General features: G+C 34.9%; 1 protein-coding gene across 1 annotated transcript; it reads left to right on the top strand.

Moving 5' to 3' along the window:
- The first annotated feature begins 2333 nt into the window (after positions 1–2333).
- On the top strand, positions 2334–3291 carry LOC118755373. Its single transcript, XM_036490212.1, has one exon. It carries the CDS (start codon positions 2489–2491, stop codon positions 3143–3145), a length of 657 nt encoding a protein of 218 aa, XP_036346105.1. The 5' UTR covers positions 2334–2488; the 3' UTR covers positions 3146–3291.
- The last annotated feature ends 7088 nt before the right edge of the window (positions 3292–10379 follow it).

Here is a 10379-nt window from a genome sequence, read left to right as displayed (position 1 = left end):
AAGGTAAATCGATTACCTTTCTTTTGATTATAACATTGTTAAAATCGCTTAACTTTTTTATAGAAATTTTGCAACTTTTGAAAGCGTCTATATATAAGTCGGAAAAACGCAATAAAATTTTGCAAAATTGTAATGAAACTGAATTTTTGTGAACCATTATAAATGATTTGCAACTTTTAATATATATCAAAAGAAAGATAAATCGATTACCTTTCTTTTGATTATAATACTGTTAAAATCGCTTAAATTTTTTATAGACATTTTGCAACTTTTGAAAACAGCTATATGCAAACGAGTAGTAGTAATAATAAGCAATTAAGCAACCACATATGTATGTAAAAATATCTTTATTATTAATGTTAATTGTAATTTTTATTCTTAATATTGATTACTAACTATTTATATTAGGTTAACAATGTATTTTGAAAAATAAATTTTGCAAAATAAAAATCAAAAAAAATTTTAAGATTTTTTATTTAAAGTTTTTAAGGTTATTTTGAATTCGCTGTGAAGAGAATGCAACCCTGCGCCAGCTGAAGTGGGCAATGCTAGACGAGTGCAGCTATATGTTTTCCTTACGAAGTATCTGAATGAGTGCGACTGTGATGCAAGGCTCACACGTACAGGGGGAAAGTGGTGACAATCTGCACACCGCCCATACAAATGTCACCAGTTTTGAAGTGACCGAAACCCGCGGTTTCACCAGATTTGTCACCACTTTTGGCTGGCAGGGCCGACAAATGAAAATATACACAAACAAATTTTCGGGTATGGTTTAAACAATTCAAGTTTTTGTATTGAACGTTTTGTTTAAAATTTCTTTTTCCCTTTTCAGTAGGGTTTTTTGCACATTATCTTCTCTGTGCGAATTGATCGTGACAGATACGGATCTGAAAAAGTGACAGGAACACGGCCGTTTGTCAAAAGCATACGGCTTCGAACTCGCGTAAATGTACATTTGCTATATGCGATAGTATGAACGCTCTTCGAAAAAATATGTTCGAAAGTGCTAAATGTTGCATTTTAAATGCAGCTAAAACGCTGCATTAGGTTGTCCTCTGCTTCGTTTCGAAAAATTGTAACTCACATTCCCAAAAAGCGCCACGGATGGTCAGTGGAGTACGAAGTCATTTGCTAAAGTCTTCAAATTATTTATATTGTTCTTACTCACTTCCAGCCTTCGTTGCTGTTGGCGTTCTTTGAACTGAACCAAACATCCTTGTCAATGCGCTTTTCCATAAGGATTCTTCGTTCTGAACTGCTCCCTGTAAAATAGTATTTTTAATTAAAAAAATACATAACGCCTTTTCATATGTAAATCTGAAATTAAATCTTACAAGTTATATAGCTTTTCTTTATTTTTTTTGCCGGCGGGATCATGTTCTTTTATTTCCACTCGCTTTTGTTTTCTTTAATTTATGTGTATACGTGCGTTGTTCGTTCTTCTTCTTGATAATGCTTGCTGTCAAATTTTTCACTAGCCCTGCCGTATCCAACATTTTTATTCACCTCATAGCTGTCAAAAATTTACTATCCAGAGAACTTTTCTATTGTTACGATTATCCTCGAAACCTTGAGGGATTTCCCAAATATACTCGGGCTCGTATCGCTGGATTGTTAAATAAATGCTAACGATGACCGAATTGTAATACAATTAACTTTATTGCACAACAAACAATTTACAATACTTGCTAATACAGTAAAAACACTTTACAATACTTGTTAAAGCAATAACAACGCTTTACTAATTGTTAACACAATTAAACTTATAGCTTGTTTATTCGCAACTCGATTCTCCGCTCACTTTACTTGTAGCTTGCTGACTTGTAACTCACTCACCTCGCGGTGGCGGCGCCCTTATATACCGGCGCTGGCACTTATGGCAACTCTAGAACATTCTGAAGTTTATCGCTCATTCTCTTTCTCTCGCTGTTCGCAGTGTTCATCCAACTTGACGTTTCTCTTTGTGGAACATTCTACGTCATTCTTCGAACATTTATTTAACAATCCAGCGATACGAGCCCGAGTATATTTGGGTAATCCCTCAAGGTTTCGAGGATAATCGTAACACTATCAATTGGCACAGGCCCTTTGTATCAAATATAACATTAAACGGTGGTTCTAAAACATTTTTTGATATTATTAACCAGAGTACATACATTATATGGTATTTCTTTCAAAAATTAATGTACTATATGAACTTTTTTTTCAAATATTTCTTAAGTTTCTTTCATGAGTGCTGAAAAGCAACCATGCGTGTAAGAAATTGTGTGCTACCTAAAATTTCACCTCTGGAAACTTTATCCCCATAAAGGACTTCACCACAGTTTTTTTACTGGATATACTGAGATACTGAGCTGTGGTCTATACTGTGGTAAACACTTTACTTTTTCAAAGCAATGATTTGATTCGAGAACTTTTGGATTATAAGCGGAAATATCTTCTGATGTATTCCTAATATATACTTGCAATAGTGAAATACTCTTTAATGACTACCACATCAGTCTTTGAAAATGATGGACGGCTGTACGATAGTAGTAAAGACATGTCGGCGCCTGAAATAAACACATCCCGCCTGCAGTCGTCGCAATCGTCTGTGTCCAGTGAAAGTGATTTATCCTTTTCTTTATCTATTGAGCGGGAATTGGACGCACTTGTTCTAGGTGATGAGCTTCCAGCGTTCGAAATTCGACTTATTTCTCCCTTGGGGCGCACACCCTCTCCGATAGACACAAATCCGGAAGATTTGCAAACACCAACCAGGGCGACGCTATTCGACGATGATTCTACTCCAAGTGCCTGCACAAGCTCAGATTTTGTGACTCTGAAAGAAATCAATGCAAAAATAAGTTCGCCCGTGGATGTGGAAAATAGCAAAACAGATATCAGCCTATGCAACAGTCTTGAGACAATATTCGAAGGCGTTTTCTTAAATACACCACCAAGAAAGCAGAGTAATGTACGTAATTTTAACTCTACGCGTGGTAACCTCATCGAAAAAATGAAATGTAATAGAATAAACAGTGGCAAAGAAAACCAAATACCAAGTCCTATTGGAGTTACTTTGATCAGTTCACCAACCACAATTGGCCATACACCTTCAAAGAGCCGAGTAGACGCGAATATGCAACGCAACCATGTATAATAAAGGATAATTCACAGTTGCTTTAAAGTTAATCATCTAAAATAAGTGGGTTTTGGTGGCGCTTTGGCTCTTAAAACGTTTTACAATAGTTCAATACCGGAACACGGAATCGTTCGTTATAGCAAATAAAATAATTTGAAACTGTACTAAGCTTGTTTAAATTTTAAGTATTTTGATAAGTTAAGGCTTAATAGTTTAGAACACCGTACTGAAAAGCCTAATGTAAGGTGATTGTACATATATACGCATGCTGGTATATACCAAATCCATGTACATATATAAATTAAGTACCTTTTAAACATTGTATTTCTGTGCGGATAGTAATAATCACAGAAATTGATACACAATATTTGTAGCATTTTCATAAAATTAAACTTTTAAAGATTTGCCTTTGGGTTAACAAAAAACAATCAGACCTGTTCTGCATTTCGACTCGACTTGAAAAGTAAAACGACACACATCCCGACTAATTTTTGTGGTGGTGTTCTCAATTCCGATTGAGTTCGAAATCGTTTTCGAATCGTTTTCATTTCGATTCGGTAATAAGTTGCAACAGCTGTTGTCAGTTATTTGTGTAAAAATTAATTCAAATCTGTATAAAACTGAAAAAATGCCAGTGCCAATGATTTTTGGGTGTGCCCAAACCAGAAGACTTGCTATTGCACGCCCAAAACGAAAAAATTCAGCTAAGGACATGTTCCAAAAGTTGGACTCCAAGAAAGTTTACCCTTCAATGTAATTTTCTTTATCTAACTCGATCTGTAGATAACTTTTAGGTTTATAGGATCTTATCGCATAAATAAAGATGTTTTCAAAATGCTGTTAGACAAAAACAAAAACAAAATTGGTTAACGGAGAGGCATCGTTTTATTTCACCGAAACGCAACTGGCAGCCACACTCCGGTTTTTAGTAACAGGCTCCTATCAGTTGGGAGTAGCTAAAGACCAAGATATAACATTGGCAGAAGCACTTTTTCTAAGGCATTGCATTTTGTAATACAGGAGCCGGAGAGCTGCAGAGGAGAGCGAAAACGATCATCAGGCGATTGTAGATGGAGAGGAAATGAGGGATGAAGTTCCCCGCAGTTTACAAATAAAAATTTTTGCATTTTTTAAACACATAAATAGTCACTCGCACAGAAATGTTCGTAATTTAGTTTTTTTTACAATATTCAAAATATTTTCCATCATGGTTTATTTTTGTTTTAAATAGCTCATTCTATAAAAAAAAGCCATATAAATCAATCTTGCAAACTTTGTACAAAATTCAGAAAAATTAATGAAACTTTTATCAAAACTTCAAACTTTGTATTAGCGTTTTTAGAAAATTTTCGAGTATGCAGTTTCGTAGCCCATTCAATTTTAGTATAACGAAGTGCACGTTTCAAGTACCCAAAGATTAACGTTGATTTTTTAGATTGTTTTTTTTCGAAGCTTTAGCGCATTTTCTTCCATATAAAACGCTTGTGAACTTTGTGCTCATGCAAGCGCCTTGGCATATGCAACGTCTTTGTGCCCATTAGCACAATATGGAAATTTTCGATGAATACTGCGCATGCGCTAAAGCGGAATCAAGAACAGGTCGGTTTCATTACGATCGTTTTCGCTTTATTTGGCTAGGTAGTTTTTAAAGAGCAATTTTCAGATAGAGATTTATCAAAGTATTTGAATACAGATTAGAGCAATAACGACTTATAAATTCTCTCAATATCATAAAAATTCAAAAGAAAATATTTGGCGGACAAACTGCATATATATTTGGGTTTCCTTAGCCAATTACTTTTCATTCCGACTAGCCAAAGAGCAAACTTTTCAAATCGAAAAAATTTGGTCGGAATCGAAATCAAGAACACCAATGCATTTCGATTCCGAAAAATTTGAACGGAATCGAAATGCAGAACAGGGCTGATAGTCAAATTTCCACCAGGTATTGAAATGAAGAAAAAGTGTCTACCCTTAAGCTGACGTCATGTGAGAATAGGCTTGTGGCTCTATTCTGTAGCAGTGACAAATACTTGTGGTTTTTTTCCAAAAATATATGAAAAATTATTAAATTTGTCAGTTACAAAAGTTTTGTCATCGATACAGGATTGGGCTATTAATAGTTGTGTTTTTTTTACTCATTTCCAGTAAAATCCAGTGAAAGTTTTTACGAATTTTCATGTTTTGGCGTTTTCGTACGCAAAAACTTGCAAAGTAGGAGAAATTGAGAGAGCGAAAAATGACAGTTGAGGTTGCAAGTTTTAACTGGATTTTACTGGATAAATTTTTAGTTGCGATCCCGTACGAGTCCGGACTAGTCAGAAATAATCAGAATCAGTCAGATTTTACTGGAAATCGATCCCGTACACGGCTCTCTGACTATTGAGAGGACAAAAAAGAGAGTAAATACGGTTCTCTCTCTGTCAGAAGTTACCAGTTTTAGTCCGAGAATTTTTTGCTGGTAAATTCTGGTAAATGTGTCAAACGATCAGCTGTAGTGTGTTTGGCAACCAAATTGTAAACAAAAGAAAAGTGCACTCTGCTAATTCATGTTGACAAGTATTTAATTACTTGTTTAAGTGGATTCTAATGAATTTGAAAGTATTTTTGGTTATTTACATGTGTGAGCTGAGTGTGTTTACATACAAAATAAGCAAAAATTTACAACCAAAATTTGGAGGTTATGTTGAAGTTGACAGAAGTTACCATTTTTTACTAGAAAGCGATCCCGTACTTTTCAATGTTACTCTCTCGCTCTGAGCGAATTTTTATTTTTTGACAGTTTTACTAGTCCGAGTCCGAGGAATACAGGATTGCACCTTTTACTTGTAAGAATTTGCCAGTACGAAAAACAGCTGATCGCATGTTTCTGGATGAAATTTAAACTAATAAGGAAACTGTTTGTGGGTTTTTATAGTTGAATTTCACAAAATAAACTATTTAAATACAAAATATATTGTTTTATTAGGAATTTGCTGCGAATAAACAACCAATTTATCAGCTGTTCATGAAACTTGCAAATTATCACTGGAAAAGCGTTCACGTACTTTATTGCAAATTTTTTCTATGAGAGCGAATTCTTAGAAATAAAGTTACTGGAGAGTTGCTGGCAAGTTACTGGATAATTAAAAAAAAAAAAAACACAACGAGGAAGTACGTGAACGCTTTTCCAGCAATAATTTGCAAGTTTCATGAACAGCTGATAAATTGGTTGTTTATTCCCAGCAAATTCCTAATAAAACAATATATTTTGTATTTAAATAGGTTTATTTTGTGAAATTCAACAATAAAAACGCACAAACAGTTTCCTTATTAGTTTAAATTTCATCCAGCAACATGCGATCAGCTGTTTTTCGTACTGGCAAATTCTTAGAGCCAATTTACACGACGACTTTTCACCCTGCGTTTTTGGCACGTTCCCTTTTAAAAAAGTCTTCGAAAATCCTCGTGCATTTACACGATGACTTTTTCTTTGCGGCGTTTCTTGCGTATTTTTTGACATTTACGCGTAAAATTTTCTTTGGTCAACTCTTTCGTCCTCATTTTTAAAGCGGAGCGAATCACGAACTCAAAGCAAAAATACGAAAAAGTGAACTCGATAAAAGCGAAACGTCAAAAAAAACCCCTCGATTTCGCACACCGTGCGAGCTTGCCTACCCCGCTGACTTCGCTACACTTCTTGCCTACAAGCTCGACACGCATGACTTTCCACCCAGGGTGAAAGGTCATCGTGTAAATTGGCTCTTACAAGTAAAAATTTATCCAGTAAAAACTTGCAACTTCAACTGTCATTTTTCGCTCTTTCAATTTCCCCTACTTTGCAAGTTTTTGCGTACGAAAACGCCAAAACATGAAAATTCGTAAAAACTTTTACTGGATTTTACTGGAAATGAGTAAAAAAACGCAACTAATGCCGGTAATTTTCAACGCAATTACACCAGTTTTCAATGACCAAATTTTCATTTTTATGACGTAGAATACATCTTACGTTTCGATATGGAGGCTATGCTGAAATGTAGCTGTAATTTTTAGAGTTTCACGAAACGCTTATTGCACGAGAACTAGTAAATTGATTTCAAAGAAAAGTGTGCCGTTTCAAAGATAAAATTCTAAACCTATCGACAGATTTATTTTTGTAAGTAAATAATTCCGTTACTGTCGTAGAACTAACGGCAAATATTGGGGTAAATTTTGAGCCTTTAAATGTGTTCTAGCAACTTATGATTTGCAGATATAACTTTCAATTTCGGGATAAAGGTTCCATGGAGCCATTGAAATATTATCGTGTAGAAATTTTATATAAATTCAACCAATATTGAGCATTTTAAGGACAAAAATTGTTAAAAAAAAATTTGCAATTTTTTTATTACCAAAATGCTCGATTTTGTTTTTGTTTTCTTTAATCAAAAATTCAGGTGTTTTCCTTTCGTTTGGTATATGGGAAGTATTGGTTGATATCTTCTAATTATGTTTATTTTATTCAAATATATGGGCATAAATGATATTCCATACAAAATCACTTCGTCATCCAGCCCTGTTCTGCAATCCGAATCGAATCGGAATCGGATTTGTTTCCGATTGTTGGTGTTCTGCATTCCGACAATCGGAAATTATTTCCGATTCCGCCTTGTTCTACATTTCGATCCACTTCGAATCGGAATTCTATCGGAAATTTGATATTCTGCTTTCCGATTATCGAAAATTTTTTATCGGAAATGTTCCGATCAGCTGAAAGCCAGTGGAATAGAAAATAATCAAAACGAAAAAGAAAAATATAGCTGTTAACGGTCAAAGTAAAAATTTTATAGTCAGCGAACAGCAAAGAATTTAAGTAGAGAAAATAAAAGTGGTAGTTACTACAATTAAAATTATTAAAATGCAGGGGTAAGCACAAGACGGCGGAGCAAAGCAAAAATATGCTGGATTTCATGGAAGTAAATCCAGACATAGCCAAAGGCTTCTTCAAAGGAGACAAAGTGGCTCTTGAGGTCTTAAAATGTTTAGTTTTTTGTGAAAATTGTTTATTTATAATTACAGTACTGGTTTTTATTAAATATACTTGTTTTTATAAAAATATTATATAATATTATTCGCAATTTCGTCTCTAATTCTTTGTGCTTCACTTTGAAAGTTAATGTCTGTTAGTGCAAAACCTATCTACTTCGCTGGCGTTGTCTTCAGGTTCATCATAGTCATATTCAAGATTATAGTGGCGACAAATATTATGCAAGTCAACACATACATTAATTATTTTCACAACCTTTTTTGGTTTGTACTGCAAGGTTCCTAATAAACAACGAAAACGAGTTTTAAGAACCCCAATTGTTCGTTCAACTATAGTACGTGCCGAAGAAAGTGTTTTGTTAAACGCGTGTTGTATAGACCGTGGTTCTGGTTTTCTATATGGTGTTAATAGAAAAGGTTCCAGAGCATACCCGGCATCGCCCAATAACCACGAATTGTGATCACCATCTCGATACTTCGTCATGACTAACTGTCTTGCATTGCTCATGCTCCATATAAAGGAGTCATGGCTAGAACCGGGATGAAAAGCATCAATAGCTCTAATAACCATATTATGATCGCAAATCTGAAATAAATAAGAAACAAATTTTACGAAAACACTTTTCCATATAAAATCCAGTAATTGTGGCAAATAACAACCATTGAATTAATGCTAAAATTTCCTTTTGGGTTAAAAAAAAAATGTGGTTGCAATAGCTTGATGTGCGTGCCGTCAATACATCCAATCACACCCGGAATACCAAATTGTTCGTAGAAAGAACTTTCGGCGGCTCTTTTCTCTTGCTAAGGCATGAACAATTTTATCCACTTTGAGCAAAGTCTCCGCTCCATGAGCGTAATTATTTCTGAAATTATCTTGGAGACGGTGCTCCTTCCCAAAGCGAGGCTTCGGTGAGGAATCGCAGCGTTGCTGCCAATTTCAACACTGCGGGAATGGAGCTTTGTACAACAGGCTGCAGGTCTGTCAAAATCATGAGGAACGCTTGTTTATTTATTCTATAGAGTGCAATAAAGCTGTAAAATATAAATTAATAGTTTGAAATGGCGTTAGTATAGTATAGTTTTTATACTACTAACGCTGAGTCCGGTAATTCCATGGGATTGCTGTGATCGCGCAAAATTTTTCCCTTCACTTTTTCAGATGTTTGCTGCTCATTATTCAGGCAAACCACCAATAAAACAATTGAACTCATGTTTACTTTCTCGGTTTTATTTATCCAAATGAAATTGACACACTTCAAAACAAAGTTGACAGATTGGAGGTTTGTTCCTTTTTTTACACAATCGGATTCGATATTAACTTCGGAACTTTTGTTTCCGGCGGCGGCGTGGTCAACTTCAAAAATAATCGGCGGCTACTGCCCATAAGAGTCATGAGGCTACTAATCTTATCATGACATCTCGTCAGCGTTAGGCATTCGCCATGCCAATTCAGATTATAATTCTACTTATTTCATTATTAAATTTGTTTTAAATTTAAATATTGTTACTTCCTACTTTAATTAAAATTTTGAGTCCCTGGCGCTGATGGATGGGCGAACAGAAGAGGGTCTAACGCAAAGAAAGTTACTTGTGAAAATTGGGCCAACAACATCTCAAGTGACAGTTAATGCATGGTCGGGCTTACCACAGGGCACGCATTGTGGACCACTCTTGTTTATTCTATTTATAAATGAATTGCCTAACTGTTTTAATTTTGCAAACTGCCTGACGTTTGCAGATGATGTTAAGCTTTTTCAGTAGTGCGTGATCTCTCAGATTGTAATCGTCTTTAGCTCGATCTAAATGAATTTCAGCAGTGGTGTACATTAAACTGTTTGAACCTAAATATAGGTAGATGTTGTATAGTTACGTTCTCGAGGCAGTCAATTAGTGATATACCTTTTTACTATAAATTAGATGGTTGCGTTATAAAGCGGAGCACTGAAATAAAAGATTTGGGCATTATTTTTGACTCCAAACTCGCGTTTACAAAACACGTTGACTATATTGTATCTAAATCGTTCTCAATGATAGGCTTTATTAGGCGCAATACTCAAGAGTTCAGAGATCCAGTAACTTTAAAATTCCTTTATATATCTTTAGTAAGAAGCCGTCTGGAATGCTGTTCTATAATATGGAGTCCATAATATGAAGTTCACACGATCAAAATAGAAAGTTCTTTTTTTTGGGGGTGTGGGAACTCGCATTAGAAGTTAATGAGAGTTTTCTCTTATACATACATGAA

The sequence above is a fragment of the Rhagoletis pomonella genome, unplaced genomic scaffold (assembly GCF_013731165.1).
Source record: "Rhagoletis pomonella isolate Grant_MI unplaced genomic scaffold, Rhpom_1.0 Rhpom_scaffold_06107, whole genome shotgun sequence".
NCBI classification, from domain to species: Eukaryota; Metazoa; Arthropoda; class Insecta; order Diptera; family Tephritidae; genus Rhagoletis; species Rhagoletis pomonella.
Note: the sequence above shows the minus strand (reverse complement) of the source record. Positions and strands in the feature narration are given on the sequence as shown.

Bases quoted from the DNA above. Each gene is read 5' to 3' on its own strand.
- LOC118755373 (XM_036490212.1), top strand. From the start codon at position 2,489: ATGACTACCACATCAGTCTTTGAAAATGATGGACGGCTGTACGATAGT.